This window comes from Salvelinus namaycush, chromosome 21 (assembly GCF_016432855.1).
Source record: "Salvelinus namaycush isolate Seneca chromosome 21, SaNama_1.0, whole genome shotgun sequence".
NCBI classification, from domain to species: Eukaryota; Metazoa; Chordata; class Actinopteri; order Salmoniformes; family Salmonidae; genus Salvelinus; species Salvelinus namaycush.
Window position 1 is genome coordinate 50,417,381 of NC_052327.1, and position 27,997 is coordinate 50,445,377.

The following is a 27,997-nucleotide window of genomic DNA, read 5'->3' on the forward strand; positions in this document are numbered from 1 at the left end:
CTCAGTGTGGGACACTAACATACTATAAAGACAAAAGATGCAGTAGTCTCCTGGGTCATTTTTTTTCTCCATTTATTGTGCAGTAAAAACACATGATTGATAATGTCATGTCTCTGGTCGTTTCGAGCTGATGACACAAGATGGCACAATGTTAATTATTTTTTATCAAAATGGTGTTAAATCGCTATCAGAAAACAACCTATGGCTTAATAGGTAAAGATCCCATTTACAAAAGTCCATCATATCTGTTTTCAATTTGTACAAAAGCTGTATATATATATATATATATATATATATATATAGTATATATATATCTATATACACACATATATATATAGGGCCATCGTCGACCTAATGGGGGATACAGGCTTCTTAACTGAAACAACTTAAAAAGGGCTTATAAAGATGTAATAAAGGAGTTAAACAACTTTATTACATCAGGTTGGTTATTATGGCACCAGGTTCAATCAATGCTTTCTACTAGCTCCCTGCAGGACCCATTTGGATAATGGTATTAAATCATATTTTTTTTTAAATTATAATGTTATACCAGAACTATCCTTTAGCTCGGAAAACTATTGCCAGTTTCGTACAACGCGACTCAGACCAGAGCATACCAGACCTATTTTCTCTCCATATCCCCGGATTTTTACCGCAAGCTCTGGACATTTACACCGGGATCTTGCAGCTAACTAGCTGCTATCCGAGTGACTATTGGCTAACATCAATTCCGGAGCAAACACCAATTATCCCGGAGCTAGCCAGCTGAAGAGTTCCATCAGCCACTCCCGGGCTACAATCACCTATCCGGACCCGTTTTACTGCCGATGCGGAGCCCCACCGGGCCTTCACGACTGGGATACCGACGTTATCTGCCCGAGGGAGTTATTCAACTGGCCCCTCCATCGCGACGTAACCTGAACGCCCATATGCTAACTGCGGCCCGCTAATCGTTAGCTGTCCTGAGCATATCGGCTGCTATCTGAACAGGTCTATCGAACAATCTTCTTAGGCCACTATAACTATTTTGACAATTGGATTGGTCCCCTCTACCACACGGAACCCCACTAATCTACCGACGGAAATGCACGGCGTGGCTAAAATCAGACCTCCATCTTCTGCTAGCTTGCTACCCATGACTAGCTGTCTGAATCACGAAGCTAGCACCAGTTAGCAAACACTATTCTACAATTCACAACCTCTCTTTCGCCATCCGGCTTGGATTCTCTGTCGACACGACCACGTCTGGTCTGCAGACGATTACCCCATCCGCTGTGCCCTCAACCGGCCTCCGTCTGAGCAGACCCCCTCCGTCTGAGCAGACCACCCCCCGGGCTACTAACTTTAAACGCCGCGGGCTAGCTTAGTGGAGGCCTCACTGCTCCATCTACGGCTGCCCCCTGGACACTATGATCACTTGGCTACATAGCTGATGCCTGCTTGACTGTCCATTAATTCATGGTACTCCATTCCGTTTATTTGTGTTTTATCTGTCGGCTCTGTGCTTTAACTCAGGATCTGTGTGTAGTTAATCCGACCCTCTCTGCCTAGCCGTCGCCATTTTTACCTGCTGTTGCTGTGTTAGCAGACTAGCTGCTGTTATCTCACCTGTTGTTTTAGCTAGCTCTCCCAATCAAGACCTGCAATCACTTTATGCCTTATTGTATGTCTCCCTCAAATATCAATATGCCTTGCATACTGTTGTTCAGGCTAGTTATCATTGTTTTGGTTTACAATGGACCCCGTAGTTCCACTCTCCGTACCTCTGATACCTCCTTTGTCCCACCCCCCACACATGCGGTGACCTCACCCATTGAGACCAGCATGTCCAGAGATACAACCTCTCTTATCATCACCCAGTGCCTGGGCTTGCCTCCGCTGTACCCGTGCCCCACCATACCCTGGTCTGCACATTATGCCCAGAATCTATTCTACCACGCCCATAAATCTGCTCCTTTTATTCCTTGTCCCCAACGCTCTAGGCGACCAGTTTTGATAGCCTTTAGCCGCACCCTCATCCTACTACTCCTCTGTTCCTCGGGTGATGTGGAGGTAAACCCAGGCCCTGCATGTCCCCAGTCACCCTCATTTGTTGACTTCTGTGATCGAAAAAGCCTTGGCCTCATGCATGTCAACATCAGAAGCCTCCTCCCTAAGTTTGCCTTACTCACCGCTTTAGCACACTCTGCCAACCCTGATGTCCTTGCCGTGTCCGAATCCTGGCTTAGGAAGGCCACCAAAAATTCTGAGATTTCCATACCCAACTATAACACTTTCCGTCAAGATAGAACTGCCAAAGGGGGAGGAGTTGCAATCTACTGCAGAGATAGCCTGCAAAGTTCTGTCATACTTTCCAGGTCTATGCCCAAACAGTTCGAACTTCTAATTTTAAAAATTAATCTCTCCAGAAATAAGTCTCTCACTGTTGCCGCCTGCTACCGACCCCCCTCAGCTCCCAGCTGTGCCCTGGACACCATCTGTGAATTGATCGCTCCCCATCTAGCTTCAGAGTTTGTTCTGTTAGGTGACCTAAACTGGGATATGCTTAACACCCCGGTAGTCCTACAATCTAAGCTTGATGCCCTCAATCTCACACAAATCATCAAGGAACCCACCAGGTACAACCCTAAATCCGTAAACATGGGCACCCTAATAGACATTATCCTAACCAACTTGCCCTCCAAATACACCTCTGCTGTCTTCAATCAAGATCTCAGCGATCACTGCCTCATTGCCTGTATCCGCCACGGGTCCGCGGCCAAACGACCACCCCTCATCACTGTCAAACGCTCCCTAAAACACTTCTGCGAGCAGGCCTTTCTAATCGACCTGGCCCGGGTACCCTGGAAGGATATTGACCTCATCCCGTCAGTTGAGGATGCCTGGTCATTCTTTAAAAGTTACTTCCTCACCATATTAGACAAGCATGCTCCGTTCAAAAAATGCAGAACCAAGAACAGATATAGCCCTTGGTTCACTCCAGACCTGACTGCCCTCGACCAGCACAAAAACATCCTGTGGCGAACTGCAATAGCATCGAAGAGCCCCCGCGATATGCAACTGTTCAGGGAAGTCAGGAACCAATACACGCAGTCAGTCAGGAAAGCAAAGGCCAGCTTTTTCAAGCAGAAATTTGCATCCTGTAGCTCTAACTCCAAAAAGTTCTGGGATACTGTAAAGTCCATGGAAAACAAGAGCACCTCCTCCCAGCTGCCCACTTCACTGAGGCTAGGTAACACGGTCACCACTGATAAGTCCATGATAATCGAAAACTTCAACAAACATTTCTCAATGGCTGGCCATGCCTTCCTCCTGGCGACTCCAACCTTGGCCAACAGCCCCGCCCCCCCCGCTGCTACTCGCCCAAGCCTCCCCAGCTTCTCCTTTACCCATATCCAGATAGCAGATGTTCTGAAAGAGCTGGAAAACCTGGACCCATACAAATCAGCTGGGCTTGACAATCTGGACCCCCTATTTCTGAAACTGTCCGCCGCCATTGTCGCACCCCCTATTACCAGCCTGTTCAACCTCTCCTTCGTATCATCTGAGATCCCCAAGGATTGGAAAGCTGCCGCGGTCATCCCCCTCTTCAAAGGGGGAGACACCCTGGACCCAAACTGTTACAGACCTATATCCATCCTGCCCTGCCTATCTAAGGTCTTCGAAAGCCAAGTCAACAAACAGATCACTGACCATCTCGAATCCCACCGTACCTTCTCCGCTGTGCAATCCGGTTTCCGAGCCGGTCACGGGTGCACCTCAGCCACGCTCAAGGTACTAAACGATGTCATAACCGCCATCGATAAAAGACATTACTGTGCAGCCGTCTTCATCGACCTGGCCAAGGCTTTCGACTCTGTCAATCACCATATTCTTATCGGCAGACTCAGTAGCCTCGGTTTTTCTAATGACTGCCTTGCCTGGTTCACCAACTACTTTGCAGACAGAGTTCAGTGTGTCAAATCGGAGGGCATGTTGTCCGGTCCTCTGGCAGTCTCTATGGGGGTACCACAGGGTTCAATTCTCGGGCCGACTCTTTTCTCTGTATATATCAATGATGTTGCTCTTGCTGCGGGTGATTCCCTGATCCACCTCTATGCAGACGACACCATTCTGTATACTTCCGGCCCTTCCTTGGACACTGTGCTATCTAACCTCCAAACGAGCTTCAATGCCATACAACACTCCTTCCGTGGCCTCCAACTGCTCTTAAACGCTAGTAAAACCAAATGCATGCTTTTCAACCGTTCGCTGCCTGCACCCGCACGCCCGACTAGCATCACCACCCTGGACGGTTCCGACCTAGAATATGTGGACATCTATAAGTACCTAGGTGTCTGGCTAGACTGCAAACTCTCCTTCCAGACTCATATCAAACATCTCCAATCCAAAATCAAATCTAGAGTCGGCTTTCTATTCCGCAACAAAGCCTCCTTCACTCACGCCGCCAAACTTACCCTAGTAAAACTGACTATCCTACCGATCCTCGACTTCGGCGATGTCATCTACAAAATAGCTTCCAATACTCTACTCAGCAAACTGGATGCAGTTTATCACAGTGCCATCCGTTTTGTTACTAAAGCACCTTATACGACCCACCACTGCGACCTGTATGCCCTAGTCGGTTGGCCCTCGCTACATGTTCGTCGTCAGACCCACTGGCTCCAGGTCATCTACAAGGCTATGCTAGGTAAAGTGCCGCCTTATCTCAGTTCACTGGTCACGATGGCTACACCCACCCGTAGCACGCGCTCCAGCAGGTGTATCTCACTGATCATCCCTAAAGCCAAAACCTCATTTGGACGCCTTTCCTTCCAGTTCTCTGCTGCCTGCGACTGGAACGAATTGCAAAAATCTCTGAAGTTGGAGACTTTTATCTCCCTCAACAACTTTAAAAATCTGCTATCCGAGCAGCTAACCGATCGCTGCAGCTGTACATAGTCCATCTGTAAACTACCCACCCAATTTACCTACCTCACCCCCCATACTGCTTTATTTATTTACTTTTCTGCTCTTTTGCACACCAGTATCTCTGCTAAATTGTAATTACTCGATTTATTGCCTACCTCATGCCTTTTGCACACATTGTATATAGATTGTATATAGATTCTCTTTTTTTTCTACCATGTTATTGACTTGTTTATTGTTTACTCCATGTGTAACTCTGTGTTGTTGTCTGTTCACACTGCTATGCTTTATCTTGGCCAGGTCGCAGTTGCAAATGAGAACTTGTTCTCAACTAGCCTACCTGGTTAAATAAAGGTGAAAATAAAAAAAATAAAAAAATAAATAGGCAAATAAAAAAGTAAAACTCAGATGAAATTAACAGATAATTGTGTCTGTGGCATGAGGTATTGTGAAGGAAACAGGAGCTCTATTTGAAAAACAATTTGAATAGAGCAGAAATCATAAAACAAGAGTTTAAAAAAAATCTGATCACATACCAATACAACTATGAAAGAAGGACAATATCAATAATATCATATAATTTTCTATGAGAAAATGTATTTTATTACATGGCAGTATATTGACATTTTAATAAAAATATCTACAAAGTAGCAGCAAACAATTGATAAGGAAAAAAAAGCATTGTTTTTATTTTATTTTTAATTTCATTTAGTCGTGAAACTTTGCTGGGAATATTCCTCCATAGCAGCCTCATTATAAGGAGTGTTCACTCGTTATTTTTCTGTCATTATACAATCAAACGCATTGATTCTGCAGTTTACCCACATACTGTACTTCATGCCCCCCTATCACTCCCCTAGCAACCCCTTAGCAACTTCAGTTATGTCTTCCAGATTCATCCTCCACAGATCTCTAACAATACAAAAAAGACATATATGAATTTGTGCAAAATGATATAAAAGCCCTTTAAATGTTTATTTTATGACAGGTGAAAATGTAAAACATTTTGTTTTTTAATTTGAGCTTTTCCTCAACATTCAGTACACTAAGCCAATGCAATGATTTCATAGTAATATTTTGAGTTTACTTCCACTTTGCATGCCTTTCAAAGTATTGAATGGTTTGACATATTGACATGAAATAGCCTTCTGTCATCATGATCCACACTGGCCTTGACAATAGAATATTGTGCAATAAATAGTTGTTGTTCGTGTAACTATAAATTACAAGATTCAGATTCAATTCAAGCAGTTAGAAAATTCCAAATCTGTCATCAACTGTCATGAGAAGAACTGATAGAAAGGTGTCTTCTGAGGATGGCACCGCCATCTTTCACTGTGTCTTTACTATTAAGAAAGCTTGGGTCCAGGTACTATAGCTGGATAAATAGATTAGACTTCCCCAAAACATCCTACTATGTCCTGCCTTTCCCACATAACACCAAATTTAGACATCCCAGAGGCAAGTCTGTCGTTGTTCCCAAACCATTCCATTCTTCTCAAAAATAGTCAGTAAAGAGTTATTGACCCAAAGTGCTTTTCCGATGGAATGTTTTTAGAAAGTAAGACAGAGTAACAATTCTATGAAGACTGTGGACTATGTTAGCTTACATAGAGAGAGCATACAGGACAGCTAGCTAATCATTCTGTAGCAGAATGCAATGCTGCAAGTATTCAGTACAATAGAATGTAGACTTTTTCCTGCCGACATTCTGAAGTAACTGTACCTTACTGGTTAGCTTACTGTCTTCCGAAGGCAGTGTCTCAGCAGTTATGACAGAGGTAATCCACAGTCCTCTGATGATAATTGAAAAAGTATGCTAAACAAAATACATTGTATATGGTTACATTCTCCATTTAAAAATAAGAGGTTAGAAGACCAATTTTCTAAACAATATCTCAAAGTTGGTTAAACGTTGAGGCAAGCATGGACATACCAAACAAACCAGGCACAGCAAAACATCTGCTCCTTTACAAGTGGGTTTAACACTCTTTAAAACACCTATGTCATCAAACAACTTGAAACTAGCTTTTTATGTGAGAAATTGCAGGTGTATGGTACTCAATCTGTTGAACAAAAAGAAGACCTGGTTCATTATTCTATAGTTTGTCTATGTTGCACATACAGCACTACATCTAATTTTCTTCTCTTATTCAAGCTTGTTTTGGAACCACGCCCAATTTATGCTGCCTTAAACCAGTGAAGGGACAGAGAGCAATGTAGGAATGAAGCCCTGGCTGATCCCTTACAACACATGTTGGGAGCCAGACAAGACGTTCAGGCCAGGCCAGACCAGTCCCTGTGCTATGAGCACAGGTATGTAAGTAGGTGAGAGCGCAGTCAGCGGGGAGCGGTGCTGCTGAGACAGTGTCAATCAGCGCATCTTCTTCTCTCCCCGAAGCCCTCTCCTCCATCTATGGCCTCTCCTTGGAGTGCACCAGACAACACTGTCCCACTCAGATGTTCACATCTCTCACGTCCGTAGGCGTGCACGAGAGGTCCACCTCCTCATCCATGCTCTTGGTGTCCGTGGAAACAGTGTGTTGCTGTGCCTGACGGAGACTGGTCTCCAATAAGGACTCGATCTGTTCCTGACACGCCCGTAGACAGTCCTGCAGAGGAAGACACATCGTTAGTGATGAGATATGAACTAACGTTAGATGGTTTCTCAGTAATGAGTGCCACTTGCAATTGACTAACAGGTGGCCTTTTGGACTGCCTTCTAACAAACACTTTCAATCAATCTGAACAATACAGATGCAGGATCTTAATTTGAGGACTCTTTTGTTGATGAGAATTTCCCTGTACTGCAGGGAATGCAAACTTGTAGTGTATTCAAGGTTTAAAAAGGCTTCTAAAGTTTGTAATTTCCACTTTCAAATTTCAGACTTGATTTGCCCGAATGTCAAATGTATCAACCCCTATAAAAAATATCCATGAATTATAATCCACAAAATAATTCACATTTCCTGTTGCTGACGTATTTTCCTGCTGTAGCAAACTGTCTCAAATGAAGATCCTACATCTGTATACAGTATAAGAATGGTACCAATGACCACGGCTAAGGAGTCGTGGCAGCACACATAGAACCGCAAGGGCAGAGTGGTACTCTACGGGGAAGGGCTGTGACTACGTTAGGATTAGGAGGAAGACAATACATCCAGAACGACTGGAAACCCAATCTGCTAGCACCCATTTCTGGCCCCAAAACAATAGGAGCTAAAGCAATTCACTGGGCCAAGGATAAGAGGGCCAGACCCTCAGTCAGGTGGGGGAAGGAGTGCCCCAGGGACAGCATTCTAATGATTACGCTTCTTATTACCTGGATCAAAGAGGCCTCTGGAAACTAGAGCCAGACCAGTGGGTGAGGAAGGTTTCAGAAGTTATTCTATTGCTAACAATACTAAGTTATTAACCTAAAAGAGAGGATGGCTTAAAAGTGTTTTTATTTAAAAAAAAGTAATTTGTGACATTCCTCTGAAATAATGAGAGATTCTGTATTGAATTATGAAATTAGGACTGTGTCCTGTGTTCGTTATGTGAATATGCACAACAGACTTCTAGAAAAAAAGTACATGCTCAAAAGTGCATTTTATCATGGTGCCTCCTCTACTTTCATTTTATTTACATGTTTTTCTCCTTTCCTTTTGGACGCCACAAGAGTTAGGCCCCTGTACCAATGACCATGGGAACAATGAGCGAGAACGTTTTCACACTGTCGTTGTGGAGCTGACTTCACTCGCCTCTCATTTCCGAGCCCTTTTCAGAGACAGGGTTTATGGCATGGCTACCTGCTGCTCCACATCCCGTCTCTCAGATCTCTCTCTCTCTCTTGTTCTACTGTCATCCCCTCTCCCCCACGAGTTACCACATAGTGGAAGCAATCAGATCAATAAATGGAATCTGTGGAAGATACATCTCAAACTGACTAAAGAGTCGGGCATAGATAAATGAGACTGGGTTGTCCTCGCGTACCGGGTCACTTCTGATGACTTGGGACAGGAAGTAAGTCAGTTGCTGGGATGACATTGCATCGTCCATCTTCAGATGCAGCCCCTGCACAGCAGCCGCCACACTGCCCGCTGCGATCATTGACGGAGGGTTGGCAATGAATTTGACATCTGAGAGAGAGAGAGAGAGAGAGAGAGAGAGAGAGAGAGAGAGAGAGAGAGAGAGAGAGAGAGAGAGAGAGAGAGAGAGAGAGAGAGAGAGAGAGAGAGAGAGAGAGAGAGAGAGAGAGAGAGAGAGAGAGAGAGAGAGAGAGAGAGAGAGAGAGAGAGAGAGAGAACAGGTCAAATTCCTGAAGCAAGGCATTTGATCCACAAACAATTCACTAATGACCTTGTTCACTGGCTGCAACGAGGCAGCTCAGGCCATTGACTATCTGTAGGGAGCAGGCGACACAGGGTGAGACAACAAGACACAGATTACAAATGTCAATGGGCCATTCTAACTATCCACATCTTCTCCATCCACCACCTTGGCAGTGAAGGGTGAGGAGGAGGTGTGGGGGAGGAAGAGAGGGGTGAGAAGAGATGACGGGGAGGGGGGAAATGTTTTAATGTGACACAACCAGATAATGGCAAGGCAGAGAGGAGAGAAACCGTGCATCCAGCAGAATCAGAACAGAGGCATTCTAAAGTTCTAGTGACACCATGCTGATATGTGGCAGGATGCCCTGCCTGCTACTGAGGACCTATGCTGTAGGTCCCAGCCCTTATTACACCCCTGCAGCCATCATCCCTTCTCCTCTCTCCAGACCCCTCTCTCTATCCTCCCCTTCCAGCCCCCTCTCTCTACGCCCCAGCTCTGTCCTCCTTTCTCCAGCCCCTCTCTCTATCCTCTCTATCATCCTCTCTCTGTCCACTTAGAGAGTAAATTGGCATGCATACAGCACATTAGGTAAGATTAAAGAGCAGATAAAACATGCAATTAAAATAAGAGGGGAAACCTATTGCACTTGTTGGAATAATGTAGTTGGTGATGAATTATTTATTCAGCCAAAGAGCTTCTTAATAATCACACACAGAGAAAGAGAGACATTCACCTCTAAACCCCCTCCACCCCTCTACCTCTAGCCCAAACCCCCCTCTAACCCCGACCTCCAGCCCAGACACCCTCTACCCCCTTTTCACCTCCGGCCCAAACCCCCTCCACCTCCAGCCTAAACCCCCTCTACCTCCGGTCCAAAACCCCTCCACCCCAAACTGCCTCTACCCCTTCCACCTCCAGCCCAAACCCTCTCTACCCCCTCTACCTCTAGCTCAAAACCCCTCCAGCCCAAACTGCCTCTACCCCCTCCCCCTCCAGCCCAAACCCTCTTTACGCCCTCCACCTCCAGCCCAAACCCTCTCTACCCCCCCACCTCCAGCTCAAACCCTCTCTACCCCCTCCAGCCAAACCCCCTCTACTCCCTGCAGCCAAACCTCCTTTCCCTTCTCTTCTCCACAGCCTCACAATGCAATAAATCACCTTTCAACTAGCTCTGCTGATACCCCTCTCTGGAAAGATCATGTCTCACTTCCTATTTTTAAGTGGTTAGAGAGACAATGCATCTACTCCAGGCAGGGGTGCCCACACACACACACACACACACACACACACACACACACACACACACACACACACACACACACACACACACACACACACACACACACACACACACACACACACCACACACACAGGGGCTCCTCGGGCGAGGCACACTGTGTGAAACAACAGGTCTAATCACCAGGCCATTAATTTGACCATATTAATTAGGGGGCCTCCCAGTCTAGGAGACAAGCCCCCTTTAAACCCACCAACCCATGCAAAGAATATGAGGCATCACTGTGACTGAGCTCCCATTACAAGAGCCTGCACCACAAAGAGCTTAGAGACAAGGATTGAGGTAGAGAGCTGTCAGATTAATTGAACTTGACACTGGCATAAAGGCAAGCCAGAGAGCCATTATCTGGGCCAATATCCTCACTAGATCTACCCAATCATATCTTCTCTAAATCTACCCAATCATATCCTCACTAGATCTAACCAATCACATCCTCACTAAATGTACCCAATCATAGGCTCCCCTAAAAGCCTTTAGATTAAATGTAGGAATGCCAGCCAGTAGCAGCCCTTAAGGAACTATATAAACAAGAGACTCCACAGTCTCAGAAAAAAGGAGCTATAAAAAGCGTATCGTCTCTTCTATGGTGGCAAGATGAAGGAAGTACAGTAAATGTATTTCACAGAGGTATTTCACAGGGGTGTGTCAAAGCCTATCGAAACACCTTTGACAACAACAATTTGGCAGCAGTTCAAAACTACACTGAACAAGAATATAAACACAACAGGTAAAGTGTTGGTCCCATGTTTCATGAGCTGAAATAAAAGTTCCCAGAAATGTTCCATATGTACAAAAAGCTTATTTCTCTCAAATGTTGTGCACAAATTTGTTTTTATCCCTGTTAGTGAGCATTTCTCCTTTGCCAAGATTATCCATCCACCTGACAGGTGTGGAATATCAAAAAACTGATTAAACAGCATTACCATTACACAGGTGCACCTTGTGCTGGGGACAATAAAAGGCCACTCTAAAATGTGCACTTTTGTCACACAACACAATGCCACAGATGTCTCAAGTTTTCCGGGAGCATGCAATTGGCAGGAATGTCCGCCAGAGCTGTTGCCAGAGAATTTAATGTTAATTTCTCTACCATAAGCCACCTCCACGTCGTTTTAGAGAATTTTGCAGTACGTCCAACTGGCCTCACAACTGAGTGCCCCATCATGGCAATGGTGGTATGGGCAGGCATAAGGTACGGACAACGAACACAATTGCATTTGATCAATGGCAATTTGAATGTACAGAGATACTGTGAAGAGATCCTGAGGCCCATTGCCGTGCCATTCATCTGCAGCCATAACCTCATGTTTCAGCATGATAATGCACAGCCCCATGTCGCAAGGATCTGTACACAATTCCTGGAAGCTGAAAATGTTCCAGTGGCCTGCATACTGACCAGTCATGTCTTCCATTGAGCATGTTTGGGATGCTCTGGATCGACGTGTGCGACAGCGTGTTCCAGTTCCGGCCAATATCCAGCAACTTCGCACAGCCATTGAAGAGGAGTGGGACAACATTCCACAGGTCACAATTAACAGCCTGATCAACTCTATGCGAAGATGTGTTGTGCTGCATGAGGCAAATGATGGTCATACCAGATACTGACTGGTTTTCTGGTCCATGCCTTACTTTTTCTTATGTATCTTTGACCAACAGATGCACATCTGTATTCCCAGTCTTGTGAAATCCATAGATTAGGGCTCAATTAATGTACTTCCTTATATGAAACGTAACTTTGTAGAAATTGTTGCATGTTGCACTTATATTTTTGTTCAGAATAGTTAAATCCCTTCCTTAGAAGTATTACTCATCACAAATAGCACATACAGGATCTTCAACATGCTTTCACACTCTCTAGTCTTCCACTCCCTACCCCCGCCACCTCCAGCCTAAAACCCTCTACCCCTCCACCTCCAGCCCAAACCCCCTTTATCCCCCTCCACCTCCAGCAAAAAAACACCTTCAGGCCCATTCATTCAATCTCCTAAATTATGCAGTAACTTCAAACAGCACCTTGAGTTTTCCCCTGACTTACCACAGGGCAAAATATTTCCTCTAGCACAAATCCACTTTTGTTGAGGAGGTACAGGTTTGAAACCTACAGAGCAGGTATTCTCCTCAGTATCATCTTAGTTAAAACTCTGCCTGCAATTGGAGAGCAGTCTTCCATTGTGCAGGCCTATGATAGAGCTTAAAGGATTTCTATACGGTGGAAAATGGACGGTGCAACAGCAGCTAAGCCTAAGTATCTCCCTGAAGTATTTGCCCTACTGATCAGACATAAGGAGAAGACAATATATATGTAACTCACAGCTTTCACTATGGGATTGATCACACCATTGACAAATATCAATGTAACTGCTTACCTTAAAAACCCATCTTTAGTACCACACAGACAGTATATCTATAATCCAGCTGGATATGTAGGCCTACAACATCCCTCTAAATCAGCAGCACTAAACAACAACAGCAAGAGCACAGTAGAGCAGTCAGCAGTATACAGATGTAGGATCTTAATTTGACAAAGTTTGCTACAGCAGGAAAGTAATCCTGCAGTCACAGGAAATCTGAATTATTATGTGGATTATAATTAATGGATGTTTTTGTAAGGAAAAATCAAGTCTGAAATGTCTAAATGGAAATTACAAACTTCAGAAGCCTTTAAAACCTCAAATACACTACAAGTTTTAAATGTCCTGCATTGCAGGAAAGTTCTCCTGCAACAGGGTGATCAAATTAAGGTCCTACATCTGTAACAACAGACAGGCAGGTGGTGGTGGAGCTCCCATCATGCATACCTGTAGCACAGAGGGCCACAAAGGTCTGGGCATGCTTGCGCAGGATTTGCTCGGTGTCCTGATGGATGGGTAGTTTGGAGAGGAAATGGTCTATGAAATCGTGCGGAGTCACTGAGGCTAGATCCCATTTCAGTTTGTTCAATACTAGTAGTTCCATTTGCTGTAGATAAGAGAGAGAGAGAGATAGAGAGTGAGAGAGAGAATAACCTGTAGTGGGACAATGTGCAAGGGTTCAAGACACCAACACACCACTAGAGGGGGTATGCACCACACAGGCCTACGCTCTGCCACTGTGCCAATGACTTATCATTACAATCATTGATACAGTATGTTATGGGAATTAGGTTTGAGAATTTAATTCAGAATTTGAGTTATTTTCTCATTTTAAAAGATTGATCTCCCAAAGTTAACCATGGCTATATGGAATATAATGAACACATCAATTATAGTTATGATTATAGGCATACACTATACTATATTATACAAAAGCTCGTTAACAGAATCTACATTGGTTACAACTAATGAGAACATGATGAGGAAGTCAAATTACCAGCAAATCGATTGGTCGGATGGAATTGTCAGTGTATATGCACAACTTCTCTGCGGTTAGCGGAATGGTCTCCTTCATTTTAGACGCCAGAAACATGCAGGTAGCTCCCAATAATTGTAGTCGGGTCTTCTTTGTCGGTTCAACAGACAAATATCTGTCCAAAAAATTCATAGCGAGGGGAAAAACCTCCTCTTCGCATTTCTGTTCCTCACACACCTGTGATCAAAAACCAAACGAAAGATGCGTTACATATGCAGTCTATACCTGTATAGGCCTATATCTATATACTACAAAGTAATGGTGGGCACCAATATTGATAATTCATATTATATCAATATCGTTTGATATCGATATGAGCAAGGCATATCATGATATTGGTTTATTCTCCCTGTTAACCTACACTGTTCTGTAAACAAAAAGCATACATGACTGTTCCTGCATGCCAAAAAAATCTTCGGATTTAAGCATACTTAATTGCCCGCTGATGGGCCAACAACTGTGGATGGGATCCCCTTGTTTTCAAACTGGTTGGGTAGCTTTAGGCTACCAGAACATTTACACCAGAGCCAATGGGCAATCCGAAAGCAGTTGTATGAACTGTACTTTCTACAAACCGATATGATATCAATATCAAATCGAAAAATGCAACTGAGATTTTACATATCGGTGACCCTCACTACTACAAAGTAATCTTAAAGAACAAACAATAACACGAGTCATACATGCATGCATATAAATGCATATTATGTGACCGTAAATGCAGATGTAAGACCTTTTGGATTAATCTACAACATTTTGACATACATTTTATTTCACTCGTGGACACAAAAGGTGGCCGGCCTCAAGGCAAGCACATGGCGTAGAAAGCAATTGTAGTTCGTCATATTTTCAAAAAATGTTTTTAATATTTTAAAATTGTTTTAGCATGTAACAATTGAATGTAAACAGTCCAAGACGTATACTTAATCGGACAGAATCGTCTTATTCCGAATAGCTAAAATAATACTGGTCAAAAATAACTTTTTTGTAAGCCACTAAATTGGACAAGGAGCATGCGCCCGAATCTCATTACAGCATGCAACTTTAGAAATTAATAAAAAGTATATTCGTCCACATCACGAGAACATTTTTATCATGTAAATTTTAAGCAATGTCTCTTCTTTCATTATATGACACTTTCATTGCATTCTCTCGAAAGGGATCGAAGCTATTAACCATATTTAGACTAGAGTCGACCTTTGCAACTAGCACAACCACGTTGATGGTTCAGTTGTAAGTTTGCTTTATCAAGTTGTACAATATAAACATAGCTCCAAATGCATATGAGTTCAATTAGCCTACTATATCGAAAACATCAGTGACAAAATTATAAAAAATTTAAACACACAAAAGTGCTATAAACCACAAGAAAACAAAGATGGCGCATTTTGGCACTTGTGACTGCATACGTGTACATTGACTTAAATTTAGAGAATTATGAAACTAAATTGTTCGTTCCCTTTAATACATAATATAATGGAATATTTGACGTCATTTGCAACATGTCTCTGGTAAAATTAGGCTCAATGAGTCTCACAGACAACCTCTTAATGTAGTCCAAAGGATAAACTGGGTGAATAACTAGGTCTAATGTAATAAACACATTTTAAAGGTAGGCCCATAGAAAACGTTGACCAACACAGGACAAGTAATCTTTATAGACGCATGTTAGTAGCGTATGTTGCCTATTATTATTCCAAAGGGCATATAGGCTAGACCTATGATATGTTTCAGTGAATGGAATGTTATGTTTCTGTTAGAAAGTGTTTCTTGCACAAACCTCCAGCATCCACGTAGAAACAATTCTTCTCATGCAAGGTACAATCTCTTTCTGTACACATTTGAAGTAGTTCGTTGCTGGGAGATAGCTGTCTTCGGCTTTTAGCATGGTCTGCAGAACTCTGTCGTTGAGCAGGTTCGAGTCTTGGTAAGCTCTCCGGATGGTCTCCACTTCACAGCACAGCAACTGACGTTCCATTCCTTCGGCTTCGGCAGTCGCTCGAGCAATGAGAGAGAAAGAGAGAGACTGATAGAGAAACTGATTGGTTGCTTCCCCTAAAAGTTCCGTGGATGTTGCTCTGCTCTGTCTGCTGCGACTGCTGTGTCGAAGCTCTCAGGAGGCGACCCAACTCTGCTCTCCTCAATAAACTCCCCTCCCCTCCACGCACTTGGTCAGTGACGTGCCTGTTGTTATTAGAGAGCAGATTAAAGGAAGGCGGCGTCCACCATGAGAGACAGTCAGAGAGACAGAGAGAGAGAGAGAGAATTCGACATACCAATTAGGATCTGGCAAAAAAATACTAGAATCAGTTAAAGAACCCATTGCCCTTTATGGTTGTGAGGTCTGGGGTCTGCTCACCAACCAATAATTCACAAAATGGGACAAACACCAAATTGAGACTCTGCATGCAGAATTCTGCAAAAATATCCTCCGTGTATAATGTAAAACACAAAATAATGCATGCAGAACAGAATTAGGCCGATACCCGCTAATTATAAAAATCCAGAAAAGAGCCGTTAAATTATACAACCATCTGAAAGGAAGCGATTCCAAAACCCCCCATAACAAAGCCATAGCCTACTGTACAGAGAGATTAACCTGGAGAAGAGCCCCCTAAGCAAGCTGGTCCTGGGGCACTGTTCACAAACACAAACCGAGCCCACAGAGTACAGCAACACAATTAGACCCAACCAAATCCTGAGAAAACAAAAAGATAATTACTTGACACATTGGAAATAATTTACAAAAAAACAGAGCCAACTAGAATGCGGTGTGGCCCTAAACAGAGAGTACACAGTGGCAGAATACCTGACCATTGTGACTGACCCAAAATTAAGGAAATCTTTGACTATGTACAGACTCAGTGAGCAGTGCTATTGAGAAAGGCCGCCGTAGGCAGACCTGGCTCTCAAGAGAAGACAGGCTATGTGCACACTGCCCACAAAATGAGGTGGAAACTGAGCTGCAATTCCTAACCTCCTGCCAAATGTATGACCATATTAGAGACACACATTTCCCTCAGATTACACAGATACACAAAGAATTCGAAAACAAATCCAATTTTGATAAACTCCCACATCTATTGGGTGAAATACCACAGTGCGCAATCACAGCAGCAAGATTTGGGATCTGTTGCCACAAGAAAAGGGCAACCAGTGAAGAACAAACACCATTCTAAATACAACCTATATTTATTTTTATTTATTTCCCCCTTTGTACCTGAACTATTTGCAAATCTTTATATAGACACTGTATATAGACATAATAGGACATTTGAAATGTCTTTATTCTTTTGGAACATTTGTGAGTGTAATGTTTATAATCTATTTCACTTGCTTTGGCAATGTAAACATATGTTTATCATGCCAATAAAGCCCTTTGAATTGACAATTGAGACAGACAGCAGGAGAGAGACCCCTAAAAAAGAAGCCGCCTTAGAGAAGAGGGCAAGTTTTAGAACGCCTGAGCTCAGTCCTTTTCCATCGCAGCCAGAACATTGCGTGGGCTATTGCAAGTGGGAGGTCTCAGGTCCGATCTGGAGCCAGTAGGCTAAGCGAGGCTATGAGTGCAGCTACTGAGGGGTACCAAAAGGGGAAGCAGAGATGCTCGGTGGCAGGACTGGAGAACCTGGTTCAGTCACTTTGACATTGTGGGGTATTGTGTGTAGATTGGTGAGAAATCTATTTCATCAATTTTGGTATCAGGCTGTAACACAACAAAATGTGGAACACGTCAAGGGGTGTGAATACTTGCTGAAGCCACTGTATTTTGGGTTCTGATGGGGTACGACAGTTGAACTAAGCTTATGAGGCATTTATTCTTCTTCAATAATCAATGGGTATTTACTGTATAATGAATCTTTAAATGCCAAAATGGATTTAAAAAAAATAAGGATTCTAGCTTTATAAGCATGTATTAATAAATACTGCTCTGACTCCTCTAGCAACTTGTTCACAATAGGCCTATAGGCTACACTACTTGTAACTAAGATTTGAGTGAATCTGAAAAGGGTAGCTGGGTTTAGCTTTCTAGGCTTTACATCCAATGATATAGACATTACAGTTTCACCAATTCAAAGATGCAGCACTCATGGATTTTAGTTGCTATGAAGGGTCGCTGCTTGAGCATAGTAGCAGCATGGAACATTCCAATCATTCCTCTCTCAGCTCTACACAAGCTGTAAAACTCATATGAGAACCGCATAAATAATATCTAATAAATAGACTAGGCCTACTACAGACGTAGGATCTTAATTTGAGCCAATTTGCTATAATCCTGCAGCAACAGGAAATGTGAATTATTATGTGGATTATATTTGATGGACATTTTTGTAGGGGTTGATACATTTTTTGTAAGGGAAAATCGAGCCTGAAATTTCAAAGTGTAAATTACAAACTTCAGAAGCCTTTTTAAACCTCAAATACACTAAAATATTTAAATGTTATCCTGCAACAAGGTGATCAAATTAAGATCCAACATCTGTAGGCTAAATGGCAATAATCAGGACTAAACAAACTAAACTAAACAAAATATGTTTTCCCTTTTAGTATGATAATTACAGTAAAAAAATAATTTTTAGTCTGCGAATTACTGTAAAACAATCCCTTTCAGTCTGAGAATTACTGTTAAACAATCCCTTTTAGTCTTAGAATTATTGTAAAACAATCCAGAGTTCACTTCCCACACAGCACTTTGTGTTCTCACATCATGTATTGTGAATACAGAACAAACCATTGAGTATTCATACTAATATATTGTAAAAACTAAATATTTCCTTACAGTGTAACATGTCTGTGTGGTATAAGAAGAAAGGGAAAACGCACGCACGCACGCACGCACGCACGCACGCACGCACGCACGCACGCACGCACGCACGCACGCACACACACACACACACACACACACACACACACACACACACACACACACACACAAACACCTCTTCTATAATTGTCCTCTGCTAAGCTTGCATCAGGGGTAGACAGAGGGATTCATTCCTCCCGTTGGTCTGATCAGGGGAATAATACAATAGAAAGAGTAATACTGTATACTTCACTTATTTCACAGTGACTTTCTGGTCCATTGCCACGTATGAGCAACAGAGGAGGTATGTGAGTGTGTGCCAAAGCCTGACCCAGCCCTGTGTAGGACGGCTCCACTTCAGTTCCAGTAGAGCAGAGTGGGAGAGGTGGAGGTGATGGGAAGGCGAGGGCAGTTTAGTTTTCCCACGGCCCTCTGCTCTCTTCCTCTGTGCCATACACCTGTAGGTGTGCTTGAGGAATAGCTACTCATTAGCTGCCAGTGGGGCTGGCTCTTTTCAGTTGCCATGGATTATCAAAACAAACTAATTCATGGATGAATGAATGAGAGAGGTAAAGGTTGCCATTCATGGTAAGTAACAACCCCTCTCACTTTTTGCCCACACTGACTGTGAGTCACACCTACTGTAGCTTTACAGTTGTGTCAGCAATCTATTTGACATGTCAATTTGACATTGTAGATACAAATGCCAAAATATTTGACTAAAGTTAATCAAAAGAAAAATTAAGAACAAGTAACAGCAAGCATACATTCCGGCGGCGTCAGCTAGCCTACCGGTTAGAGAGGCAATCAGAGGGTTGCCAGTTTGAATCCTGGGTTGGACTGAAAAAAGCCATTGACTGACATTGTGCCCTTGAGCAAGGCACTTAACCCCCCCCCCCCACAACAACAGTTCCCCAGTGTGGCAGTCCCCTGCCCCTTTCCAACAACCTATATGTGTGTCTTTTGGAGGGGTTAAAAGTTGAAGTCAAATTTCAGTTGGACATTGTGTAAAATTGACCAATAAAGTTATCTTAGTCACAACATACTGTATACAATAGATGACAGAACAGCAGCTGATATGATTTCCCCTGAGAGAAAGCTGAATAACTTCTGTTTCAAAAATCCCCTTTGGTCTAAATCTTGAGCCACACCTTGTGAATATAAATTCCAGTTCCTTGGAGAATTCTGAAGTTTGACAACCCCATAAATCAGGCAACATAATGGAAAACGAATTACATAGGGAGTGGTAGAGTACCATGTAACAGTAATACAAGATGAATGTCTACACTCTGTCTTCTGACCACAACACTGTGACCCCATAGCTGTAAATCAACTATACTTGAATAGATTCAAAACCCAATGAATCTAGAACTCAAAGGAGGGAGTTTGATTGGTTCTCATAACCTGTGTTAAAGGTTCCAAATGAAAGAACTTGTCAGAAAGGGAGTGTCATTGGCCGGCACAAGCAACAAAGGCAATGATGTTTTGATATTAGGATTTTTTTGTATGGCCTGGATCATCTTGTTGGGGTCAGGGTTATTTTGGTCCTGTCCTGAGTACGGTTCCTGCTTAATGGACCAATAGGTCTTCAACTGAATCTTTGTCTTAGCATGGTCTTAATGTTATCAGTGTTTACCTTGTTATTTATTACTTGTCATTTTACCTTTAACCATATCAATACCCCGGAGTAATAGCAATCATTAGCAATAATTAGGACAGAGAAGGGTCCCTATCAATGCTTACATGAGGGCCTCTCTCCACACAGACCCCAGTGCAATGCTGCTTCAAATCAAACTGTATTTGTCACACGCTCCGAATACAACAGACCTTACCGTGAAATGCTTACAAGCCCTTAACCAACAATGCAGTTCAAGAAATACAGTCAATAAAATATTTACTAAATAAACTAAAGTATAAAATAAAAAAATCTAAGCAATCAATAGGTAACACAAGAAATGTACATAACAATAACGAGGCTACGTACAAGGGGTACCGGTACCAAGTCAATGTGCGGGGGTACAGGTTAATCGCTTGTTGACGTTGTTTGGTTTTATTTATTCAAGCCTCAGTGACTTGATTACGCAGTGACGTTATGCCATGGCCTATGGGAGAGAGGTTTTGTACATACCTTTATGGCTGCTGTAATATTCAACTGATCTCCAGGGCTATATTCTCTGTCTCTCTGTGTATGAAGGCTGCATCCCAAATGGCACCCTATTCCCTTCATACTACACTAAAGGGGTATGAGTAGTGCACTACTTTTAGAATTAGCCATAGGGCTTTGGTCAAAAGTAGTGCACGATATAAGGAATAGAGTACCTTTCGGGATGCATGCATGTGATTCAATCCCCAGCTAGCCTGTGTCTTTTTCAAGTCACTCTCCTTCTCCCTGGCCAGTGTTTTTTATGCGGTAATGATGATGAAGATAAATGAAGTGCCAGCCAGAAGAAAATAGATGCCTGCTGCCCTTTGAGAAAGATCTGGCATTTCTGTCTTTCTGTGAAGATAAATGTAGAAGAAGTGAGTGATCTGAAAGCTTTAGTTTTGGGGGATTATTTGCATCAAAGTCTGTCCTCCTGTGAGGGGGAGGGCTTTTGTCTCTTTATTCCACACCCACTGGATCCCTAATCTCAAACCAAGAATCAAATCTGCTTGTGTGCTTGTGGGCAGCTACTCGATTTGAACATCAATGTTAACAATCTGTCATGACTGGATCCGTAACATGTTTAATCTTGTCGATCCAAATGAATGTGATACAGTTATAACGAATATGTGATTGTGCGTACAACGTTTCCTTCATGACAGAGATTGAGAATTTTCAGTTTACATTCCATTCAACCAAGTTGAGATATGAGTAAATAAGCATTTCCCAATCAGTACTAATGGAAAAACCCTAACCCTGCTTTCAAAGTACTCAGCCAAGCCAAGCCAGGCCAAGACTGTTTCCCACTCTGAGTGAATGGTTTCATCATACACATTCCTTGTTTTCACTAATTGACCAATTTCAAAATTATTTTACAGGCATTAGAATCTGACAGTCAAGCACCCAATAAGGCAAACACAGCACACTGCCTGCAGACAAACCTCATTGAGGAAATTCCCCATTGAAACAGCCAGGGAGCATAGCTACAGTGGGATTCCTCCCCTGAAGCACATCACTGGGAAAACCAAATCCTTTCAAGCAGGGGAGCCTAGATTAGAGGCTGTTTACACAGGGTCATCTCTAATTGATGGATGTGCTGCAGTCAAACCTGGGTTCAAAAAGTGTTTGAAATAATTTCAAATACTTTAGCTGAGCTTGATAGAGCTTGCCTGTTGCATGGGAACCAATAGAATTGGTCCCAAAAGTGCAAATCAGGCACCTGACACCATCTGGTAGCCCAGGCAGGTTTAAGCAAACACTAAAAATATTTGAAAGTTTTTTGAAAACAGGTCTGACTGCATTAGTGCTTCAGGACCTCTGACTGAGGGGGCTGTAATGGGGCATGGGGTGGGGGTACGGAGCAGTAGGGGGGCCGGGACGAGGGTGTTGTTTTGCAGGATCTTTCACGCCTCGCCGCAGGTTTCATGAGATGCACCGGTGACAGACACATAGTCACCCGTTTAATCCTGCCCTCTGGGCATTCCATCGTCTCTCGAACTAACTGCAAACTAACTGCAAACTAACTGTAAAGTAACTGTAAACTAACGTTATGATTAGTACCTTCTTTTGACTAGTGAAATTGAATTCAAGCCTGGTCGTAAAAAATAACAAAACAACTCCTACTCAATTAAGACAGGATTAAGGCAGGATATTTTATTCAGACAGGCTTATAATACAGTGGGTGTGAACTACCTGGAGGATAGAAGGTGCTCTGAGAAGAAAAACACTTTACTACAGTGAGACTCTGTCACAACAGGTTGCTGACAGACAGGCCGGAAGTTTGGGCTCTTGTGTGAAGAATGTTCTGTGTTCTGTGTTTGGGTTAATGGGTGAATCACTGTTTGAGTGAGCACATTGAGTACTTGACTGCTAATGATGGTAGATATCTTTTCAATAACATTAGGATATCTGGTTATCTCAAATTCAGCTCTGCGTATGATTCTGCATGAACCCTTCTCCTACAATTTCCGCGGACCTGCAGAAATCCAATTAACATAATAAAAAATCCCCATCAAAATCTGTCTGTTTAAACTAGAGATATCTAGTTTTTCTGGCATGGGCTGCGTCTCAATCCACCACATCTGACGATATTGCCCTTCCGCATCTGCGGTGAAAGATGGCAGAGCTAGAGCGGTGTTTTACAAAATTATCAAAAACTAATTGCTAAATGATCCCATATGTTAGCTTAGTAGAACACCCCCCCCCCCCCCCCCCTGGGGTATAAAAAGTATTGAGTTTTAATGAAAGTGACTTAAAAATATATATTTAAGCAGGCAGTCAGTTAAGAACAAATTCTTATTCTTACAATGATGGCCTAGGAACAGTGGGTTAACTGCCTTGTTCAGGGGCAAAACGACAGATTTTTACCTTGACAGCACAGGGATTCGATCCAGCAAACTTTTTGTTTACTGTCCCAATGCTCTAACCATCAGGCTACCTGCCACCCCATTTACATTCACCCACAGCAGAGAGAGAGAGAGAGAGAGAGAGAGAGAGAGAGAGAGAGAGAGAGAGAGAGAGAGAGAGAGAGAGAGAGAGAGAGAGAGAGAGAGAGAGAGAGAGAGAGAGAGAGAGAGAGAGAGAGAGAGAGAGAGAGAGAGAGAGAGAGAGAGAGAGAGAGAGAGAGAGAGAGAGAGAGAGAGAGAGAGAGAGAGCACAACAAACAAAATATGGAGAAAAAAATATATACAGAACATGCAACAATTTCATTGATTTTACTGAGTTACAGTTCATATGAAATAAATTCATTAGGCCCTAATCTGGGGATTTCACATGTCTGGGAATACAGATTTGCATCTGTTGGTCACAGATAACATAAAAAAATGGGCCTCACAATGGGCCTCAGGATCTCATCACGGTATTTTTGTGCATTCAAATTCTAATCGATAAAATGCAATTGTGTTCATTGTCCGTAGCTTATGCCTGATCATACCATAACCCCACCGCCACCATGGGGCACTCAGTTTGCAACGTTGACATCACCATATCGCTCGCCCACACGGCGGTTGTGAGGCCAGTTGGACATACTGGCAAATTTTCTAAAATTACGTTGGATGATAGAGAAATTAACATTAAATTCTCTGGCAACAGCTCTGGTGGACATTCCTGGAGTCAGCATGCCAATTGCATGCTCCCTCAAAACTTGAGAAATCTGTGGCATTATGTTGTGTGTCAAAACTACACATTTTAGAGTGGGCTTTTATTGTCCCCAGCACAAGGTGCACCTGTGTAATGACAATTCTGTTTAATCAGCTTCTTGATATGCCACCCCTGTCTCACTAACAGGAATGAAAACAAATCTGTGCCCAGAATTGGAGAGAAATAAAATGTCTGTGCGTCTGAAACATTTCTGGGATTTTTTAATTTCAGCTCATGAAACATGGGACCACGACTTTACATGTTGTGTTTATATTTTTGTTCAGTTTAGGAATTCAGAGCACTAGGGTAAGTATGCAGACCGGTGTTGTATCGTTTTCTCTAAAGCCTCTAACTAACCAAGTGCTATCTGATACAACACATTCCTGCTGCATCCCAGTCAGTGGATGGCTTGTTACAGACCAGAGATTATTGATGACAACATGATGTGTGGAAGGAAGACAATCGTGGAGAAAGAGAACATTCATGATGCACAACCAACATGTTGGATTATGTGATCTCGGATCTATGTTCATTATTATACGACTAAGTAAAGCTTTTGAAACAGGACTTTGGCCTATTTCCACTATATAAATTAAATGCTGAAACAGGACATGCTATATCAAATCGTTATTTGAAAACTCTTTATTTGAAGAGTACCTACTTAGGACTTCATAACACATTAATAAGCTGTACATAACACATTCTTAGGCAGAACATAACGATTTCATATTTAATTTATATCTTTATTTTACATTTATTTTACCAGGTTAGTCTCAATGAGATTATAAATATATTTTGCAAGATAGACCTGGCCAAAATAGCAGCACACAAACTTTCAAACATTTACAACATAAAACACAAAGCACTACAGTTTAAAACATCAGCTTACACATTGAACTGGAACATTGGTTTTGGGAGGAGGGGTTCAACTTGGGGTCAAAACATTGACAGCCTCCTAAATCATTTTCCACCATAGCGTTTTCCCTAGCTGTAAAAAACATTTAAGGAGACAAGCTCCTGTAGTTTCAAGTCCCTTTGTAGTTTGTTCCAAGTAGAAGAGTACTGGAATGCTGTTTTTCTCCCTGTACGGAACTTAGGCTTCTTCACGGAGATACAGTCCTGTGCACATTGGCAATAATTGTCATTCGTCTGTTGGACAGTGTGCGTACACAAGTAAAATAGGAGCTGCCTTCTAAATAAAAATGTACCAATGACTTAGTCTCCAAAGAGCTAAGGAATGCCAGCCCATTCTGGTATAGAGGTTACAGTGATGGGTGAGAACTTTGGAGATGACAACACGCCTCTAATGGTACACAGTGTCCAGCATACGTAACAACACCACAGGGGCAAACATGTACAATGTATCACATAGTCTATTACAGGCAAGAAAGCAGCGGAATAAGTTTATTTTTTGCTTTAAAAGAAAAACAACTTATTTCTAAAATAAAAACCCATCTTGAGCCTGAGCTTTTTCACAAGACCTTCTATGACCTTCTATGACCGTTTATGACCTTCATTAATGAATGTTGCAATATTCGTCTGTTAATGAGTTAGAATTTCCCACAATCCACCTCTTCCATCCCACTCTTCTGTCCGTCCGAGGGAACGCCGCTCTCTCTGGCTCCCGGTCTATCAGCTGCTTTGATGTCCCGCTGAATACTCTTCATGTCATGGATATCAAGTCTGGGCATTAAAAAAGAAAACGGATAAGGGCTTCCCAAAAGAGACACATAGTCTGGGGGTTTGCTTCGTTTTCTTTCTTAACCTTCAGGAGGAGGAGAAAGAGGAGAAAAAGGTTTCCCAGTGAAAGAAAAGCGTTCTCAACCCAGGGTGTCTCCACAATAATGAAACGATGGATAGAGAAATGGTCCTGTTTAGTGATCCGCAAAAGGGAGAGAAGGGGGTCCTCTGTGCACCGGACCCGACCTGACCTGACACAGAGGGGGCTAGACAATGAGAGGCCAAGGGTGCTAACGAGAGGAAAACCCGGAGACAATAGGGGCCTCCACCAGAGCAGAGCTATGGCCACGCCAGCCACAGAGCAGCAAAATGAAATGCTTTAGACACCAGAAGGCCAAGTGGAGCGTAAGGAACGCAAAGTTTCCCCCAGTGACCAGAGAGAGCAGAAGCAGTCAGGGTGGGCTACCGTGTGGCCTCGACCATTTGGGTTTAGAAATATTCTTAGGGACTGGACTCCACAGGTCTCCTCAGTGAGAGCTTAGTTAGACACTATCCACTCAAATAAAGATGATTTGATTTGACATGAAAAGGAGTTGCACCCAAAGGGGTTTGTGTTTAAACATACTGTAGTGATGAATAGGGTCTGTGTTCCCCTGGCCTGATCGATCAGCAGCTAAGGCCATTCCTCTGCTTCATTCCTTTCCTCCAATAAGGCCCTGCCACTGTTCTCTCTGTTCTCTCTCTCTTCCTTCTGGAATGTTGTTTATGTTGTCAGCCAAAGGAGCAGATGGGAAATTAGAACATTTCAAGCCAATTAGAATGGAATTATGCAGTCATCAATCTTATTTTCTAGGCACGTAGGAACCCCACAACGGAACAGGGCCACAACAGAACTAACATGGAGGTCCTGTTTAGAATGACTAATCAAAAGACTGTTTAGTTTAGAAAGTGACTGCTTCTTCAAGTCCTATTTATCTGACTACACCATAGCAGTGTTTCACGTCAAAAGACAGGGAGCTAAAAGAGACATGAGAAAACATTTATGTTGCTGGTTATTACAGCACTTTTTAAGTTATGTACAGAAATTCAAATAGTATGCTTTATTATGATGACCGAAATGCAAAATGTTAACCTAATTAACCTGACCCAAGAGTAGCCTATGTCCGTCTTCAAAGTGTATTTGTTGGCCAACATATGAGTGAATCAGAGAGTGTTTTAATCCTGGCTCAGTCTGACTTTACGACAGACTTACACTCATCCACACTCATACATTTTTAACCACAATTTCCTTTTAGCTGATTTCTCAACAATTACATTTTCCAACTAAATTAGGACATTAACTTTGCCAAAGCACTCTGTTTCTCTATATAATTATTTTTAATCAATGTTGAGTCATGAATCATGCTTGCTAAAGGGCTTGAAAATAAATGACGTACTTGATTCATGAATCATGCTTAATAAAGAGCTTGATCATATACAGTACTTGACTCATGAGAAATAAGCATGATGAATGATGAGCATGTTCTGACCAAATTATCTGTGATGCAAATATGACTATTGAGAATTTATATGTTTTACAATGCAATTTATTTTCCATTCCTAATGTTTTGATTTCTTGGTTAAGAAGTAACCCAGGGGATTTAAGGTCCTCGTTTTCTATCTAGATTCTATATATCTATAAGATTTTATTTTGGGGGAGGAAAGAAACGCTTCTGGAGTTCCCAGCCCAATCACTTTGAACTCAGATTCATTGTATGTGGCTTGAAAAAGGTTTGTTCGTATTTCAACAAAAGGGTCCCAATCCCCTATAGCTCTGTTCAAGCATTATCCATATTCATCAAGACTTAGGGCTACCATTCTGCCCTTGTTTCACAAACAACTTGTCTGAAGTTTAAATGTGGCATAATGTGACTAGACATTCACAAAATCTACCAGTGTCAAACTATCCAGTAAGAGTTATCCACCAGAAATAAGATAATGTCTATTTTCAAGGATTTATCTCCACTGTGATAAGTTGTCAAATAAGTTGTAAAATAACAAGAAACAGCCCACCCATTAATAACAAAGTAAGTGGCCCTAAGTGGGGCCTTATGGGCCTTTGTCCCTGCATGCCTGACCCCATAGTGCTACCTAACATATTCTAGCTACACGTTATTCATCCTCTGGGAATTTTCTCCTCACCAAACCCCTCAGCTCTTGATCTGTGTGCAGACACGACATCATGTGCAGGACAGGAGCCAAAGGCAGGAGAAGAGAAAAAACTAAACAGGAGGGCGGACAGTCTCTCTCTCTCTCTCTCTCTCTCTCTCTCTCTCTCTCTCTCTCT

The 27,997-nt window shown here is 42.6% G+C and overlaps 1 protein-coding gene across 1 annotated transcript; it reads right to left on the reverse strand.

Annotated features, from left to right (window-relative positions):
• Nucleotides 1–5,525: 5,525 nt before the first annotated feature.
• Nucleotides 5,526–16,020, reverse strand: LOC120066776 (G1/S-specific cyclin-D1-like). The gene is made up of 5 exons (XM_039018243.1): nucleotides 15,687–16,020; nucleotides 13,868–14,083; nucleotides 13,318–13,477; nucleotides 8,884–9,029; nucleotides 5,526–7,520 (listed from the first exon to the last, which is right to left on the reverse strand). Exons 1-5 carry the CDS (start codon nucleotides 15,882–15,884, stop codon nucleotides 7,365–7,367), a joined length of 876 nt encoding a protein of 291 aa, XP_038874171.1. The 5' UTR covers nucleotides 15,885–16,020; the 3' UTR covers nucleotides 5,526–7,364.
• Between the last annotated feature and the right edge of the window lie 11,977 nt (nucleotides 16,021–27,997).

What these genes read in the sequence shown, in the direction of transcription:
- LOC120066776 (XM_039018243.1), bottom strand. Translation starts at nt 15,884, where the DNA reads ATGGAACGTCAGTTGCTGTGCTGTGAAGTGGAGACCATCCGGAGAGCT. An exon ending in TTTCTACGTGGATGCTGGAG is followed by an intron (nt 14,084 to 15,686) that starts GTTTGTGCAAGA and finishes TTTTGATCACAG; the next exon opens with GTGTGTGAGGAACAGAAATG. An exon ending in TGTGGCCCTCTGTGCTACAG is followed by an intron (nt 9,030 to 13,317) that starts GTATGCATGATG and finishes TCTCTCTCTCAG; the next exon opens with ATGTCAAATTCATTGCCAAC.